This window comes from Poromitra crassiceps (assembly GCF_964638095.1).
Source record: "Poromitra crassiceps genome assembly, chromosome: 14".
Classification (NCBI taxonomy): Eukaryota; Metazoa; Chordata; class Actinopteri; order Beryciformes; family Melamphaidae; genus Poromitra; species Poromitra crassiceps.
In genome coordinates this window covers 28,163,993-28,183,450 of record NC_139633.1, presented here as the reverse complement: position 1 = coordinate 28,183,450, position 19,458 = coordinate 28,163,993, and the positions used below count along the sequence as shown (strand labels likewise).

At 47.1% G+C, this 19,458-nt stretch overlaps 1 protein-coding gene across 1 annotated transcript in view; it reads right to left on the bottom strand.

Annotated features, from left to right (window-relative positions):
- ltbp1 (latent transforming growth factor beta binding protein 1) overlaps positions 1–19,458 on the bottom strand; it is a 186,798-nt gene that overhangs the window by 10,422 nt on the left and 156,918 nt on the right. Inside the window, exons 23-27 of the mRNA XM_083650710.1 lie at positions 14,315–14,452; positions 8,477–8,638; positions 6,298–6,387; positions 4,047–4,175; positions 8–148 (exon numbers count right to left, since the gene is read on the bottom strand). Of these exons, the coding sequence (XP_083506836.1) occupies positions 8–148; positions 4,047–4,175; positions 6,298–6,387; positions 8,477–8,638; positions 14,315–14,452 (660 nt within the window). The remainder of the gene's footprint in view (positions 1–7; positions 149–4,046; positions 4,176–6,297; positions 6,388–8,476; positions 8,639–14,314; positions 14,453–19,458) is intronic.

Below are 19,458 nucleotides of genomic sequence, written 5' to 3'. Positions count from 1 at the left end.
GTCTTACCGGCCACCTCAGGGGGGAAGACACAGCGGTTGCTGTCGGGGTCCAGCACCATGGGGTGCGTGCAGAAACACATGTATGAGCCATCTGTGTTCAGGCACGCTGCGTCCACACAAACGGACTCGTCCAGACACTCGTCGATGTCTGGAGGGAAGAAAGATGGAGGGGGGGAAGGGGGTGCGAAAACACAGAAAAAACAGAACTTGGTCAGAGGACTTTCTGCATCGTGCCAGATGCATTTAATAATTTAATAAACACCCACTCACAAAGCCCCAGTCAGGAGGTTGATGCAAGAGGTAGGTTATTTTAGGAGACTAGGGTACCGAAACCCTAGGCTCACCGCTGTGCGGGCTCGCGGCCGTGCCCGCAGCTCGGCTGCTGCGTGGCCTCGCCTGCTCTATTGGCATGCGCAGGCGCAGCGCACAACCGCCTGCCCTATTGGCATTTGCAGCGCACAATAGACCCTTCTCATGGGGGCCATTTTGGGTCGAAAAGGCAGGGTAAACACAGGTGCAAGCAAAACACTAATGAGGCTTTCCAAATTCCAATCATGGAAGTTGGAAACCCTCATTAGTGTTTTGCTTGCACCTGTGTTTACCCTGCCTTTTCGACCCAAAATGGCCCCCGTGAGAAGGGTCTATTGCCCCCAACTTCACATCACTGATGACATCACGGTCACTGATGATGTCACAATGCCTATGGCATCACTGCGATGTCACAATGCCTATGACATCATCAGTGCCTATGCCATCATCAGTGCTGTCATAAAATGATTGAATAATGATGTCACTGATGACATCACTGATGATGTCATAGACATTGTGACATCATCCATAATTAGCCCCACCCAAGAATCTTGGCTTGCATGACGCCCCTGCATACACACGCGCGCATACACACACACACATGCACGCACGCATGCACACGCACACACACACACACACACACACACACACACACAAATTCATTAACCTAGGCAAATTAGTTCCCACTCACTCACAAATGCTTGCACACACAAAACCCCTTTTATATTGCTGACAATAGCTCACTTCAGTTGTCACTTTTTCCACCTACTTTGGTTTATGCCTCAAGTCAACGAGCAAATTATAGCTGGACTACAACTGGACCAGCTTAATTCATATAGCTGGACTACAACTGGACCAGCTTAATTCATATAGCTGGACTACAACTGGACCAGCTTAATTCAGGCATCAAATAAGGTCTGGAATAAAAGCTCACATGTGCCCCCTTTATTTTCTCTATGGATATGTATAGAATGGATATATATATACATGTCAGAAATACACAGCCAGTGTGCATATTTGATCCACATCAACATTGTGGTTCTAGCTGCTGAATGGGCTGGATGACTGAAATAGTCATTTGGTCCAGGCTCATTTAAAAATATCCCCCTGTTCCTTGATATATGAAAAACATTTGCACATATAAAGCACAGAGGCATCAGGCCAGACCTGGGGTGGGTTTCTTAAATTGTATTATGACTATTCAGGTCAGGCATAATGGGCCTCAAACCCACACCCACGGCAGCCAAGACCCAAACCTCCACTGGGCTTTTCTCGCTGCTCAGTCCTCTCCTGTGCCGTCCGGTTTGTTCAGTCAAATAGAACCATATTTCAGAATCTAATGCAACATTAATAACACTTTATTGCATGGCATTGCCATGGCAACAATTATTTTACCATCTCTTTCTTTGTTTTGTCCCACCTTTTGGACTTCTGTGGTCGGCTTTGCTGCAACAAATGTGCTCAGGAGGGTCACGGACGACGACCCTCCTGTGCTTTTGAAACAGAAGCACAAAAGAAAGATGATCAAGTAATTGTTGCCGTGCAAAAAAAAGGCTTAAGCTTGTTTTTGGTGCTGAAACTCTTTGCTCTTTTAACCCTGCAACAGCGGGAGTTCTATGGAGAGCATTGTCAGTGGGTGAAAGTGTGTCACAGGGAGTTACAGTACATTGGCAAACACTCAATCAGAAGACCTGCCTTCCATTCCCAGGATCACAAGATTCAATAGAGAATCTAAGGCCGAATTAAAATGGAACATTTGAAGACTTTTTAAGAGTACTAACTCAATCACAAAGCCCAAACTGTGGTGAAGCCTGACATCTAATGGTGAAAAGCGGAGTACCGCATCTGCTATCTGCTGTTGGCTGAAATGTGGTGCCAGGTGATGTCGTCAGCTGTTGTATTAGAAGGTGGCATTACCTGGTACCAAACACCAGCCGACAGCAGTTGGCTAGTTCAGCACCCTACTTTTCACCACTAGAGGGCAGGCTTCACCACATCTTTAGGTTTGGGGTTCAGTGACTCTTTAAGGAACTGTAGACTGGTGCTCAGTATGTTGTGGTCCTCCTACACGGGTCTTGCCCAGGGCCACGCATGGTGAAATGATTCTAGAAATCCATCAAGCTGCCACAGAAAGTATTCAGGGTCGCCGGCTGAATGGTATTTTTGCCGATGGTGGCTTCGCAGCTTTGCAGTAACTACATAGTACTGGAGTTTAAATGCAATAGACTTGTAATAGAATCTCGTGTTTTTCACATCAGGAGAATTAAAATATAGTCTGGAAATTGGTTGGGCTTTTGGTACCAGTGGCTGGTTCTTGATGCCATACGTGGACGTGCTCTCCTCATGGTTCAGACATGCGTCCGCCCTGTGGTTGGTCTCGTGAGTTGGCCGCTGTGCTCCCCACCCTGTCCTGTCTAAATAATATGTGACTAATGTAGCAGAACACCAGCAGCCTCTGGGCTGAGGCAGCTTCTTGTTGGTCAGGGAGCACAGTGTGATCTATTTAGTCCCAGCTTGATTAGGCTCGTCTAGGGCATTCATTCATTCATTCATTCATTCATTCCCAATTGGGTAGCCATCTGGACCAGGTGCCCTGCCCGAGACTTCCTGGTGCTTTCATGGTGGAGAGAGTTTAAACGAACTATTCCAATCATAAGTTAGACCAATAATAGCCTTTATTGTATACTTAATCAATGATAGCCCTTAACATACTGTATACATATGTTATATATACTATATATATATATATATATATATATATATATATATATATATATATATATATATATATATATATATATATATATATATATATATATATATATATATAATTTTATATAAAGATTATTTTATAAGATTATAATTATAAGATTATTTTTTGGGGACATTTTGTCTTCATTTGATAGGATAGTATGTGCTATACATATTGGAACCTGGGTCGGCTGCGTGAAGGACAACGCCTTCTACCAAGTGAGCCACCAGGACGCCCTGAAGCCCTTCACCTGTATTGATTATTCTCCCCTGAGTGTCCTGTGTCGGTCTAAATGCAAGAAGATTATTCTCCTCTGAGTGTCCTGTGTCGGTCTAAATGCAAGAAGATTCTTCTCCTCTGAGTGTCCTGTGTCGGTCTAAATGCAAGAAGATTCTTCTCCTCTGAGTGTCCTGTGTCGGTCTAAATGCAAGAAGATTCTTCTCCTCTGAGTGTCCTGTGTCGGTCTAAATGCAAGAAGATTCTTCTCCTCTGAGTGTCCTGTGTCGGTCTAAATGCAAGAAGATTCTTCTCCTCTGAGTGTCCTGTGTCGGTCTAAATGCAAGAAGATTCTTCTCCTCTGAGTGTCCTGTGTCGGTCTAAATGCAAGAAGATTCTTCTCCTCTGAGTGTCCTGTGTCGGTCTAAATGCAAGAAGATTCTTCTCCTCTGAGTGTCCTGTGTCGGTCTAAATGCAAGAAGATTCTTCTCCTCTGATGTGTCCTGTGTCGGTCTAAATGCAAGAAGATTCTTCTCCTCTGAGTGTCCTGTGTCGGTCTAAATGCAAGAAGATTATTATCCCCTGAGTGTCCTGTGTTGTGTCCTGTGTTGTGTCCTGTGTTGTGTCCTGTGTTGTGTCCTGTGTTGTGTCCTGTGTTGTGTCCTGTGTTGTGTCCTGTGTTGTGTCCTGTGTTGTGTCCTGTGTTGTGTCCTGTGTTGTGTCCTGTGTTGGTCTAAATGCAAGAAAGAATAGGATCTAGATAGATGACCTCTGCATTCCAGCTTGGTGGGGTCGTAGTCATGGCCGGTCTTGCAGTAACACTCGTAGCTGCCCAGCGTGTCCTGACAGAAGCCTCCTTTGCACACCTCCTGGCCAAACAACGCACACTCATCTGCATCTGTGAAGAGGCACACAAATGCACGCACGCACGCACGCACACACACACACACACACACACGCACGCACGCACGCGCACACACACACACACACACACACACACACAAACACACAGAATATAAAGTTCAGTCACCGTCTATAGAGGCTGTATCGCTGGTTTCGTGAGTTAACGTAGCTGTAACATAGCAGTATTATGTCTCTCACTTAGGCGCAGCGTGCATGTAGAACGAATGTAGCATTAGCATAAATAAACGCCTGTGCACTGCAGATTTATTTGGCTAAGTAGCGGTTGGCTGCTCAGTCAGCAGTTGGCAGATGATGCCAAATGCACATAGAATTCCTCTAGTCGCATGTCTGAATGCTCACAGGTGTGAAGGCAGACACAGTAAGACAACTGGAAAATCCTCAAAGGTCTCTGTTTCGGTACCTGTGTGTGTGTGTGTGTGTGCGTGCGTGCGTGCGTGCGCGTGTGCGCGTATGCGTGTGTGTGCATGCGTGTTTCTGCTGTTGGTTTGTTTGAGTGTTAGTGTGTTTGCAGTGGAGAACAGTTCCCCTAATTGAAGACATGTCCCTGAATACTGAAATTCTCTCTGTCTCTGTCTCTCTCGCCCCCTCCCTCCCTCCCTCCCTCCCTCCCTCCCTTCCATATTCAGCGACCGCCGTGATCTCCCTCTACTCTGCCGCTTCTACAAAATTCAATTACTCCACTAAGGCCGGTGAATAAATTTCGGTGTTTTCAGGCACAATGGCCTCGTCTCCATCAGGGAGCGGGTAGGAGAGGAGACAACAAGAGGAAATGGGCCAGAATAAAAGGAGGATGAAATGGAATGAGAGGAGAGCAGAATGGCGGAGAGGCAGTGAGAGAGAAGGGGCAGTGGACAGACACACGTGGGGATCATGTGTCTACAGTAGTACAGCATTTGAGACTGACTTCTGGAGCTTCAGCGGCATCGCTCACTCAGCTCTGCAGCAGTCACATCATCCCTCTAATTGAAGCTGATTGCAGGGTTAGCGGTTCACTGGGTTCTTCTCAGGTCATTCCAAAACTCCTCACCTCGTCAATGAATGGATTGTAGATTGTCAATGTGTTATGATAGAAATGATGAAAGTAAAAAACTATCCCGCTATCCCACTCTTTATAGATCTATCAACTCTGAACAATGTACACTTAAGTCTGTTTTGTTTATTGTATGGGACTTGTGTTCAATTGTAAGGGTAATAATCTTGTCAAAAAAAGCTTCTATAGGACCAAAATATTACCAAAACGTGTACCGTACACTAGATCTTGATTGACAGTCGGCAACATGCGTCGCGGAACCTGGCGTCTGGGTGGCGTCGAGGTAAAAGCACTGGCCTACCGCCGCGGAGACCCGGGTTCAATTCCCGGCAGCGATACTTCCGGCTTGGTCAGACGGCCCTCCAGACACAATTTGGCCGTGTCTGTGGGTGGGAAGCCGGTGGGGTGTGAGTCCTGGTCGCTGCACTAGCGCCTCCTCTGGTCGCTGCACTAGCGCCTCCCAGTTCCTGGGGGGAATAGTGTGATCCTCCCACGTGCTACGTCCTCGCTGTAAGGTGAAAATAAGTGGCTGGCACATGTATCGGAGGAAGCATGTGCTAGTCTGCAATTCTCCCCAGATCGGCGGAGGGGGTGGAGCAACGACGGGGAGGGGGTGGAGCAACGAAGAAAAAAATGGCCTATCGTATAGGAAACATTGAGAGCACAAAAAGTAACCAAACATGTCCTATGTAGCACTTAAACATTACCAAGACGCTTCGACATACAGTACAATAGCATCAAATATTCGATGTAGCACCAAAAGATAACCAAAAATCATACCAACAAATTATTAAAAAGTGTATTCATAGCATCAGAGCAGGTTCCCTTATGATTGCAGCCAAAGAACCAATTAAAACATACAACAACACTGACACGTCTAGCCTTGGACCAACTTGGTTTGGGTCAAATGATGTAAACTTATGTAAAACTGCAGACAAAATGAGGTATTTTGGCATTAGCACAGAGTCTAGTCTAGAAATATAAAAATAATAATAATATAAAAATAAATACAGTTTCCAAGGGTGAGCAAGCTGATGAAATTTATGTTCCAATGAGTTAAACCTACTTTTGTAGCTGCCAGCCGTGGGTACTCCATACACAGAGTCTCCACTAGGGATGAAACCTCTTCCGGACGGACACATCTGGTTAAACTGGTCTGAAAGGGCACAGAAACATAGGTACAGAGATTTAGCATATCTACGTATGCATTATGCATGAACACTACGTACATATCTATGTATGGCATATGCAGTAGTGTTCACTTTATTAGGTACAGAAAGCAGCTCACTCCAACAGACAGTGAGTTATGAATAAATAAAGCAGAAGTAAATCATGAATCATGAAGTAGCTGGATGGTTTTTTTTTTTAATAGGCTAGAATAAATTTAAATAGCAATAAACAATACACACCAAAGGCAACGATCCAACAAATAGAATAGAATAGAAAGGAAAATGATGGTGGGCCCGTTTGCTCTCAGCGAGTCTTTCATGTACTCGGCTGTATTCATGTACTCCTAAGCTCATACAGTACTTCTAAAGCTGCGTTCACACCAACCTATTAGAGTTTTTCGCTGGCATCGAGTTTACATACAAAGTCAATGCAAATGAGCGATTGAGCGTATATTCGCCCGGGAGAAAAATCGCTGGGCGTCTGAACGACAGAGACAGAGCGATAGGGCGAAAATTCGCTCTTCGCCCGAGATGAAATATCCCAACTCGAGCGAAATTTCGCTGCCATCAGTCGCTTGCTGCTTAACGCTGATTGGCTGCCGTAACCCCGGAGTATTTATTCATTCTTGCATCGGGGGAAAACACAGTTGTGTTGTTTGCGTTTTCATCCTGTCTAACGTTAGAGCTGTGTGCTGCTTGTTTCTTGACAGTGAAGATCTCTCTCGTTAGCTCGCTGCACCCCGCCCACATCTATCAGCGGGCCGACACAGGTGCTGCCAATTGTGCACAAATAGTCTCTCCCTCTCTCCGAGCTCTGAGTATGAACACCTCGGTTTGCGGAGCGATTTAAACACAGCGACAGAGCGATTCCAAAGGGTTGAATCGAGTGACAAGGAGAAAAATAAATATCTCGGTGTGAACACAGCTTAACAGTGTATTCACGTACAGCATGTTTTAGTCAGACAAAAGTCACCTTTTTGCCAACTATTTAAAAAACCAAGTTGTACACAGCGACTTTTTAGCCGTGGAAAAGTTTTCAACACCTGAACGAATCTAGGCTTCGAAGAATCCATAGTTGCTCTGGAGGCAAAATGGGGGCCCTAGCTGGCACTATAGGTGTACCTGGCTCATTTCCACCACATTTTACTGCCCTGCACAGCTCGTCACCACTCGGCTCTAATCGTTTCGGCTCGATGGACGTTTTGCTTCCACCGCGGATCATCTGCCCCCACCCACCCCCGCCCCCGCATATCTGTCCTTCGCATAGCCGAAGTAGGCTATACGTTACAATTAAATCCATCCACAGAACTTTTAAACTGTTTATGAAATACTGGTGCCTCTAAATGACCTACAGTGTACATGGGCGAATGTTACAATCGGCCAGGAGAATGGATATCACTTTGTAGTTAGTCAAACTCAGGCATGCGCTGCGCTGCGCTGCGCGCGGACGGAAGAGGCGCAACAGAGTGAAGCCTGCCCTGTACCCCGCGGCCTCTCACCAGGCAAGACCGCGGCTACAGGAGACAAGACTACAGGAGCTTGCTGAGCAGCGGACTTTTTTCACTCTGAAAACAATTGAAACCACCGCCACGACTTTATTTCACCAGAGGCGAAGGCAGCAACACAAAATACTGATGGAAATAACATAACAGAAGATAAGGTAAGCCCACTAAACTGGTATGCAGCGCATTGACAGTCAGTAGATAGAGTAAACACGATTCTGCCTGGCCAATCAGTCGTCTACAATGTTTTCACGTCACTGTATGAACCCGGGTTCACAGAATAGAACCTCGACGAAGCAGGTACGAAAAGTAGCACGACTCGACCCCAATACAACCCGGGCTGGGACAGTTTAAACCGGTGGGATGAGACAATTTATCGAGTCGAGCGGAGCGGGATCGCGCTACTACCTGCGGTGGAAATGAGCCATAATGGCTCATTTCCACCGCAGGTAGTATCGCGATTAATGTACCTAATGAAGTCGATACTGAGTGCGTCTCTGCTTTATTATCCAGATTTCTCCCTCCTCCTCCTCCTCCTCCTCCTCCTCCTCCTCCTCCTCCTCCTCCTCCTCACCGGTGCCGTTGACGGGACAGGGGTGGACCTCACAGTTGTCTCCCCAGCCGGCGCCCAGCGTGCAGCAGCACTCCTGCAGCGTGACGTGGCTGGTCAGCACGCTCTCGCACAGGTTCTCGTCGTTCAGACGGTAGTAGCACTCCTTGCGCTCCACCGACGACACTGAGGGGACGGATGTGGGGAGGGGAGGAGAGAGGAGAAAAGGAGGGAACAGACAGAGGGAGGCAGATATGAAATATGATGCATTGGCTTAGAGTAGTTCCAAAGCCATATGACATGATATGATATGAGGAGGACATGACAAGAATGGAAACACGACTGTACATCAGCTGAATTCACTGATGAGCCACACCTTGAATCAGAGAGGAGGGATCAATGAGCCCACCGATGAGAGTTCGCCATTCGTTTTCTCCATAGACATTTTGAAAAATCCTTATATTTAACGAGTTTTAAAGCTGGAAGCAAGCCAACCAGCGACCTACTGAATCATGACTGACCATAAAACATTTCACTTGAAGCAAAAACAAAAAATAAAGACGGAGGGGGGGGGGGGGGGGGGGATCGAAAATTTGATTTAGGTCAGTCACGATTCAGTAGGTCGCTGGTTGGCTTGGTTCCAGCTTTAAAACTGGTTCTATAAGGATTTGTCTTTATGGAGAAAATGAATGGTGAACTCTCTTCACATCACGTGAGTGTTCAGCTCTATTTGGTTGGAATAGAAAGCCGCAGACTCTCTGGTCACGATGGCTGATAACCAGTGTCTTTGGTGACCAGATTTAGGCAGACTTCACAAAGATAAGATGCCAGTGTTCAGAGAGATTAATCAGATCATTCATTATTGATCATCCATCAATAATTAATACTAGCTGACATAGTCGTTTTTCATTTCAGTTCGACTTTAATGCTTGGGTTATCATTTATCAGACTGGATCATGCACTCTTGATGAGGGCTAATGTATTCACTCAAGGTTGTCCTTGCAAAAAGAATAATAGGCTATTGTCGACATTTGTAACAAATGCAAACGTTCAATTCATTATTTAATATGGTGAGGAGGAAGTAAGGTGATACAGATACTCCATGACAGCACTCAAACGTAGAACACTCAGGGCAACTACTGTGTTGAATGTTTGTCCTGACTTTGGTCAGGTTATTTGCATTTCGATTTGGATGTTAAATTTAGCAGGAAGATCCTTTACATACAGTCGTGTGAATATGGAGAGTTTAGTGACACCACTAGACAGAGCAGAAACATCTGCGCAACCTCATCCAGCGACACAGGGCAAAGACCTGCGTCATGATTGATGATTGTCGTTCATACAGCTGTTTATGGAATCATTAACCCATTGATACCTGATGCAGCATTTGTGTGTGTATCCCTTTAAGACCGCGAACCGCGTCATCTTAAAGGGATACACACACAAATGAGGGATATACACGCAAATGCTTCATCAGGTATCAATGGGTTAAACAAGTAACTAATACCTTTTTTACATCAAAAGTCCCACTAGTACACGTGTTTTTGTTACCCAGGAAAGCAGCAGGGGTATCAGCAGCAGCATCTCCTTTTATACTTTTATCTATCGCACACTCAACCCCGTACGTTTCAGCACGTCTGCGGGGTGTCTGTTCACAGGGCCAGCGTCAGGCCAGCCAAAACAAAATGGAAACTTCCGGTTAAAACTTTCAAAATAATGTAATTTAAACGAGTAAATAGCCTCACTGATGCACGTTGGAGGAGAAAAAGGTGTTTCAACAAATGAAGCAGCAAACATAGTATCAAAATACGGTACTCATTTTGATGTCAAGATTACATAATAGTGAAACTGTGGCTGAAAGGCATAATACTCCAAATGTAAATGAATTGTTAACATTACAAGGGTTTTATTTTGAAAGAGCTAAAGCGGATGACCTACTTATACATTCTGACTGACTTGGCGCAGTCTATGCGCCTGCCGCTCGCGCATGCTTTGCAGAGATGCTCACAAGTCATTTTTTGCAAGTCCGAGTCAAGTCTCAAGTCTTTGGTCACAAGTCCAAGTCAAGTCTCAAGTCTTGGAGGGGCGTTCTATCATCTGCTGCATGTCCGGTCTGCTTAGAACACTGCATAGCTACAACTAAGCAATTCAAAGCATGTACTGTATTATCCTCACTCCTTATCTATTAGAATACTGCGGCAGCAATGATTAGCGATAACGTTAATAAACATTTCCTTGCTGTTAATGCACCAAAAAAATTAAATAAAGATTGTTCACAAGTCCCAAACCTTCAAGTCCAAGTCAACTCTAAAGTCTTTGAGGACGAGTCTCAAGTCGTCTCAAGTCACTGTGTGTGTGACTTAAGTGCGACTCAAGTCTCAAGTCCAAGTCCCCATCTCTGATGCTTTGTTCTGTCGTCAATGTAAAGTAATTAAGTGTTAAGAAAGTCGAATTTCAGCCTGTGGGAATCACTGAATCTCACGCTGGAAAAGGGGCGGCAACTCAGGAGGAAGAGAAGCAGGTTCGGAAAATCACGTGTTGGACCACCGCCAAGATTTATATCGCCATGGTGTGCAGAGCCGTCGCGTAAAAACCCACCCCACTTGCAGGGTTGCTCTATCAGGTAAACGGCCCGGCTTAGAAACTTTTAGACTGAAGAAAATGCCACTAGTTTGTGGATATTAGTGGGATTTTTGGCCAGTCTAAAAGGGGCTTAGGTGGCTCCACCATTTCTCCCCACCACACCTCTCCTCCAAACAGACAAGCTTTCCAAATGCATACATTGAGAAAAAGGGGTAACCCATCATTCTACAGGTCCAAAACAATGTATGAACTATTTGTAATTAGAACACCAAAGCAGTTGAAGAGACTCACTTCATTTTACAGGTCTGGTAGCAGGTAACTACATATGAACGCAAACATGTTATTGTACAACTATCGGTGCAATTACTGTGTAATAGCTTTGGTGTTCATGTCTAATTACAAATAGTTCAAGTTGTTTGGGACCTGTAAAATGAAGGGTTATCAAAAAAAGACATGAAGAGAAAAGCAACATTCGGATAAAGAAGATGAAAAACAGGTTGGTGTAGAAGACGAAGATGAAGAAGAATAATGATGTGCATGTTTTGAATGGCAAATGTATATTTGCATATAACCTTGTGTGTGTGTGGGGGGGGGGGGGAAGAGGACAGCCCGATGTCATGCTATAAGGTGGAGTTACCTGGCCATGCATATTGCATAATACAAGGGTGGTTAAAAGAAACGTGGTCCATCCTACCCCTTCATATCCAGCGCTACATTACGATGGAGAAGGTGATCTTCTCAATGCTCGTAGTTACAAGTGTGTCATGGGTGATCGGAGAGCATGTTTATGTACCAGATGAGAAGACCTGGACTGATGCTCAGAGCTACTGCAGAGAACGTCACACTGATCTGTCCCCGATCAACAGTGAGAGAGACGAAGCCAGGCTCAGAGAGGCTTCAGCTGGACACAAGTACAAAGGATGGATCGGTCTCCACAGAGAGCTCCGCACCATCACCGGCTGGAAGTGGTCAGGAGGGACATACACTACCTACCAAAACTGGGCTTCTGGACAACCAAATAACAAGCATGGTGGAGAAGACGTTGTTTGTGTGAAGGATGGCGGATGGCGGGACACTAACCGACGTAAACTCTTTCCCTTCTTCTGCTTGAACCTGGTGGTGGTGGAGGAGAAGAAGTCCTGGGAGGAGGCTCTGGAGCATTGCAGAGAACATCACACTGACCTCACCAGCCTGGTCTCCGAGACTGAGCTTCTTCTGGCCCAGAGGGAGATCCAGGAAGCCCACATCACTGAGCGTGTGTGGATCGGCCTACGTTACCTGGGAGACCGCTGGCTGTGGGTGAACGGGGAGCCTCTGCAGAACCAGGCCTGGTCCCAAGAAGGGGATCAAGACCTCCTGTGTCCAACTTGGAATCACCGCTGTGGAGCTTTGACCAAAGAGGGACTGTGGGAAACCTGGGACTGTCTGGGGAAACTCAAATTCATCTGCTACTGAGACTAGCTCAAAGAGACTTACGGTATACTCTGGCACAGATTTGGTGGCCTATAACAAAGTAAAGGTTTCACAATAGAGACAACTCTAATTACCTAATAGGTAATTACACTAATTAATAGGTAATTACCTATTACCTAATAGGTAATTACACTAATTAATAGGTAATGACCTATTACCCAATAGGTAATTATACTAATTAATAGGTAATTACCTATTACCCAATAGGTAATTACACTAATTAATAGGTAATTACCTAATTATTAATAGGTAATTAGAGACATCTATCAGAAATGTCTAGTGAAGAGTTAATATATCACAATGCATAATACATTTGCTTCATCATTTGCTTGTTTGCCTTCACAGCCAGGATTTTTAGCATTCCTCATTTTGCACAGTGACCACAAAAGTTACCTACAGCAGTCGAAACTGTCAGGTGTGACAAACAAAACCTAGCTACGTCTTTTCATATGAACTATAATCACTGTACATTTAATAATAATAATAATAATAATGCAATGCAAATGCATTGCATTACACACTGTAAGGCTCTACTGTTCAAACCTCCCCTGTACATGTACCTCCGCATCTATCGGTCTTTTAAATCCAGTAATGATGCTACCACCAGACCACAGGACTGGTTAGTTTAGCAAGGGTGCGTTCACACCCAGCATGTTTGGAGCGGTTTATTTGAACTCTGTCCAATAAAACTTGTGAGTCCACGTGACTTTTGTTCACAAGCCCTAGTGTGCTTCTTGTCCCGCTGAAGGGACCTATCAGAATTAGAATTGTGGTCCTTTTTCTGTTACGATCCCCAGTTTGAGAAACCATGCAGTTGTACAGTAGAAACACACAACAACAACGAAGCAGCAGCAGCAGCAGCGTCACCCCCTTTCCTTCCCCGGGTGACATTTCCCATACAGGGCCGTAAAGTGGGACAATTAGAGGCCGGAGGGCAGATCGGCCCCGTGATGGATGTTGCCAGCCTCTCCCCCCAGAGCACACATCTGCTTCACACGGCTTTAATCATGTACCTGGAGAGCAACACATACTGCACACGTCACCAACACATGCAGGTGCACACACACCAGCCATTTGTTTTGCAATTGTTCATTCGCAAAGAAGACACTACTTGCAATAGCAAAAACATGGAAATGGTCCTTTTTGCATTCCAGATACGGCTCTAGATGATGTAACGTAAAACAAACTAACAAAGAAGAGTTTAGCTGAAACTCTCTTTTGTACATATTAAGTAGTATAGTGCTGTCAGTGTCATGTACAGTAGAAACCTTGCCTTTTTTAAGTGTCTGTTTTTCAGGAGTTGAGAAAATACTGGTTAGTTTGTCCCTTTGCAAAAAAAAATATATATTTTTGTATATATTTACACTGCATCGTCAGTGGTTTGGTTTCTACCGTGGTCATGTCATATAGGAAGAAGTGGAAGAACATTGTTGATACAACATGGAATGGTTCACTTTCAATTGATTGGTATCAAATCAAGATGACAAACGGAAGGACAATTGCAACCTTAAACAAACTATAACAAACATTACTTACTTTATCTAAGTAGAGTTGCTTGCATTGAATATAACTGATCATTTTGATTTCTATGTCCTTGGACTGCACACTGCAGGCACCTGGTGGATTTGCTACAATGTTTGTCACCTCCACATCCATGGCATCGGAAGGAAGTTTTCAGAGCCCCAAAACTAACTACCATTAATTACCACTAGGAGGCTGTCAATGTGAGAAGAATGGTAACACAATGTGTGTCAATTCAGATGGCACTTTGTGGACTGGTTTGCACGAAGGCTGAGGGTGGCTCACCTGTAGGAACAGGGCTACACTTGGCGGTCATGGGGTTGTAGTCCTGGCCATCCGGGCACACGCAGAGGAAGGAACCCTCGACGTTCTCACACTGGGCTTCACCGCACACGCTGCTCAGCAGGTCACACTCGTTCACATCTGTCGGGGAGGAAGACGAGAGCATGTTGGTAAGTGGCTAGCAGCACTGATAACTGTCGTTAGCCTCTTTCTGCCACCGCAAAACCAGAAGTAGGGTGTAGGGCTTGTCCATACATCATCACCACCAAAGACACATTGGAGCAGGATTGCGGGGGATATAAAAAGAAAAGCATTTGAAAGATGGCAATGTGCAGGAGGTAGGCAGGTTCAACATCAACCCCAGAGCCGTGTACATGTATATAGAACAGAGGTTCTCAAATGTTTTTCAGCCAAGGACCCCTTACAAGATAGAAAATATACCCGGGAACCCCTCATTCAGATTTGTGATTTTGGGGTAAGCTTAATTGTTTCCACAGTAACGTGCTTGACTTTTAAATTGATACGTTTGAGATTAGAATGTAATCCATGAGCCGTTTTAGTTTTAAAGCATAAAATATTTCCGTTGAACTATGAAGCTTTTGCAACAACAAAAAACGTTTTTATTTTTATTTTCCTGAAAACTTTTCGCGGACCCCCTGGCAAAGTGCCACGGACCCCTGGGGGTCCCCGGACCTCCATTTGAGAACCACTGAGAAGAGTCACGACATCTCCGTTCACTCCAATGGACCCGTTTTTTTTACTGTCAAGAGTTCCCAGAAGTAAGGTTCTGGATTAAGCAGCGCTGTCGAGTTGCAGCAAAATGGACAGTTTGTGATGGACTTTGAAAGGGTCCGACGTTTAAAAGAATCAAATTCTGCTTCATTTTAGCATTCAAAAGTAACGCAAGCCTCCTTTCCTGGCTGTTCATTGGCTACCGAGTCACGCATTTTGGACCTCCGCTGACGCTGCTCTCTTACTAGATTGCTCTGATCAACCCAAACAAGGTAAACATGTTGTCCCCTACGAATGATGAAGCCTCCATATGGGCCAATCAGCAACAAGTATGTCACCTTGTGTTCAGATTTAATTGTACAGTAGATCCCCTTTGGACCAATCAGTGTAATCTGTGTAAAGACTGAATGCAGCAGTGAGATGCATCATTTCGCCATTTTTCTCTTTTTTTCTCTCTTAATCAAAATCACTCCCCCACATTTTGGCAACAAATGTAGCGGCAACACTTCACTTAGTCCAGAGTCGTGTATATAGAAGAGTCGCGACATCTCCATTCACTCCAATGGACCAGTTTTTTACTCTCAAGAGTTCCAGGAAGTAAGGTCCTGGATTAAGCAGCACTGTCGAGTTGCAGCAAAATGGACAGTTTGTGTTGTACTTTGAAAGTTTTTTTTCTCTTTTTGAATCAAATTGTACATTATCAGTCTTATTTTAGCATTCAGAAGTAGCGCGAGACCCCTTCCTGGCTGTTTCATTGGCTAATGAGTGACGCATTTTGGTCCTCCGCTGACGCCACTCTCTCTCTAAATTGCTCTGGATTAGTCAAAATCCAATCAGCAACACATGAGACATTATGTGTGAAAGCTGGACAGCACCGATGCAGAGTTCTGTCTCCGATTTGACTGTGGGGTGCAATAAAAGGACAATAATGTTCTTGCATCTCAAGTCATCTAGCGTGGCTCTGTCGTCTCTCCACACCACGGCACTGTGGTCATCTAGCATGGCTCTGTAGTCTCTCCACATCACGGCACTGTGGTCATCTAGCATGGCTCTGTAGTCTCTCCACACCACGGCACTGTGGTCATCTAGCATTGCTCTGTAGTCTCTCCACATCACGGCACTGTGGTCATCTAGCATGGCTCTGTAGTCTCTCCACATCACGGCACTGTGGTCATCTAGCGTGGCTCTGTAGTCTCTCCACACCACGGCAGTGTGGTCATCTAGTGTGGCTCTGTAGTCTCTCCACATCACGGCAGTGTGGTCATCTAGCGTGGCTCTGTAGTCTCTCCACATCACGGTGGTGTGGTCATCTAGTGTGGCTCTGTAGTCTCCACATCACGGCACTGTTGTCATCTAGCGTGGCTCTGTCGTCTCTCCACACCACAGCAGTGTGGTCATCTAGCGTGGCTCTGTAGTCTCCACATCACGGCACTGTTGTCATCTAGCGTGGCTCTGTAGTCTCTCCACATCACGGTGGTGTGGTCATCTAGCGTGGCTCTGTAGTCTCTCCACACCACGGCAGTGTGGTCATCTAGCGTGGCTCTGTAGTCTCTCCACACCACAGCAGTGTGGTCATCTAGCGTGGCTCTGTCGTCTCTCCACACCACAGCAGTGTGGTCATCTAGCGTGGCTCTGTAGTCTCTCCACATCACGGCAGTGTGGTCATCTAGCGTGGCTCCGTAGTCTCTCCACATCACGGCAGTGTGGTCATCTAGCGTGGCTCTGTAGTCTCTCCACATCACGGCAGTGTGGTCATCTAGCGTGGCTCTGTAGTCTCTCCACATCACGGCACTGTGGTCATCTAACGTGGCTCTGTAGTCTCTCCACATCACGGTGGTGTGGTCATCTAGTGTGGCTCTGTAGTCTCCACACCACGGCACTGTGGTCATCTAGCGTGGCTCTGTAGTCTCTCCACACCACGGCAGTGTGGTCATCTAGTGTGGCTCTGTAGTCTCTCCACACCACGGCGGTGTGGTCATCTAGCGTGGCTCTGTAGTCTCTCCACACCACGGCACTGTGGTCATCTAGCGTGGCTCTGTAGTCTCTCCACACCACGGCGGTGTGGTCATCTAGCGTGGCTCTGTAGTCTCCACACCACGGCACTGTGGTCATCTAGCGTGGCTCTGTAGTCTCCACACCACGGCGGTGTGGTCATCTAGCGTGGCTCTGTCGTCTCTCCACACCACGGCACTGTGGTCATCTAGCATGGCTCTGTAGTCTCCACACCACGGCGGTGTGGTCATCTAGCGTGGCTCTGTCGTCTCTCCACACCACGGCGGTGTGGTCATCTAGCGTGGCTCTGTCGTCTCCACACCACGGCGGTGTGGTCATCTAGCGTGGCTCTGTAGTCTCCACACCACGGCACTGTGGTCATCTAGCGTGGCTCTGTAGTCTCTCCATACCACGGCAGTGTGGTCATCTAGCGTGGCTCTGTAGTCTCTCCACACCACGGCGGTGTGGTCATCTAGCGTGGCTCTGTAGTCCTTCCATACCACGGCACTGTGGTCATCTAGCGTGGCTCTGTAGTCTCCACATCACGGCAGTGTGGTCATCTAGCGTGGCTCTGTAGTCTCCACATCACGGCACTGTGGTCATCTAGCGTGGCTCTGTAGTCTCTCCACACCACGGCACTGTGGTCATCTAGCGTGGCTCTGTAGTCTCTCCACATCACGGCACTGTGGTCATCTAGCGTGGCTCTGTAGTCTCTCCACACCACGGCAGTGTGGTCATCTAGCGTGGCTCTGTAGTCTCTCCACACCACGGCACTGTGGTCATCTAGCGTGGCTCTGTAGTCTCTCCACATCACGGCACTGTGGTCATCTAGCGTGGCTCTGTAGTCTCTCCACACCACGGCGGTGTGGTCATCTAGCGTGGCTCTGTAGTCTCTCCACACTACGGCGGTGTGGTCATCTAGCGTGGCTCTGTAGTCTCTCCACACTACGGTGGTGTGGTCATCTAGCGTGGCTCTGTAGTCTCTCCACACCACGGCGGTGTGGTCATCTAGCGTGGCTCTGTAGTCTCTCCACATCACGGTGGTGTGGTCATCTAGCGTGGCTCTGTAGTCTCTCCACACCACGGCGGTGTGGTCATCTAGCGTGGCTCTGTAGTGGCGGTGTGGTCATCTAGCGTGGCTCTGTAGTGGCGGTGTGGTCATCTAGCGTGGCTCTGTAGTGGCGGTGTGGTCATCTAGCGTGGCTCTGTAGTGGCGGTGTGGTCATCTAGCGTGGCTCTGTAGTGGCGGTGTGGTCATCTAGCGTGGCTCTGTAGTGGCGGTGTGGTCATCTAGCGTGGCTCTGTAGTGGCGGTGTGGTCATCTAGCGTGGCTCTGTAGTGGCGGTGTGGTCATCTAGTGTGGCTCTGTAGTGGCGGTGTGGTCATCTAGTGTGGCTCTGTAGTGGCGGTGTGGTCATCTAGCGTGGCTCTGTAGTGGCGGTGTGGTCATCTAGCGTGGCTCTGTAGTGGCGGTGTGGTCATCTAGTGTGGCTCTGTAGTGGCGGTGTGGTCATCTAGTGTGGCTCTGTAGTGGCGGTGTGGTCATCTAGTGTGGCTCTGTAGTGGCGGTGTGGTCATCTAGCGTGGCTCTGTAGTCTCTCCACACCACGGCACTGTGGTCATCTAGCGTGGCTCTGTAGTCTCCACACCACGGCACTGTGGTCATCTAGCGTGGCTCTGTAGTCTCCACACCACGGCGGTGTGGTCATCTAGCGTGGCTCTGTAGTCTCTCCACACCACGGCGGTGTGGTCATCTAGCGTGGCTCTGTAGTCTCTCCACACCACGGCACTGTGGTCATCTAGCGTGGCTCTGTAGTCTCTCCACACCACGGCACTGTGGTCATCTAGCGTGGCTCTGTAGTCTCTCCACACCACGGCACTGTGGTCATCTAGCGTGGCTCTGTAGTGGCGGTGTGGTCATCTAGCGTGGCTCTGTAGTCTCTCCACACCACGGCGGTGTGGTCATCTAGCGTGGCTCTGTAGTCTCTCCACACCACGGCGGTGTGGTCATCTAGCGTGGCTCTGTAGTGGCGGTGTGGTCATCTAGCGTGGCTCTGTAGTGGCGGTGTGGTCATCTAGCGTGGCTCTGTAGTGGCGGTGTGGTCATCTAGCGTGGCTCTGTAGTGGCGGTGTGGTCATCTAGCGTGGCTCTGTAGTGGCGGTGTGGTCCAGCTTCTTAATGAGCTAGAAAGTGTTAAGGAGTCAGCAGGGATGGAAGGAGTGGGTGTGCTACAAGAGGGGATCAGTCAAAGTGGGATAGCAGCCCCGGGCCCCCGGCCACAATGGAAAAGACAGATTGTAGCCCCTTAAGAGGTGAAATACTGTGTGTACTTAAGGGTATTTCCAGTTGTGGAGAATTAGGACTATAGCAAAAGTCAGTCTGGAGCTAGGACTTTTGGGTTATACTGCACACTCCATTTGGG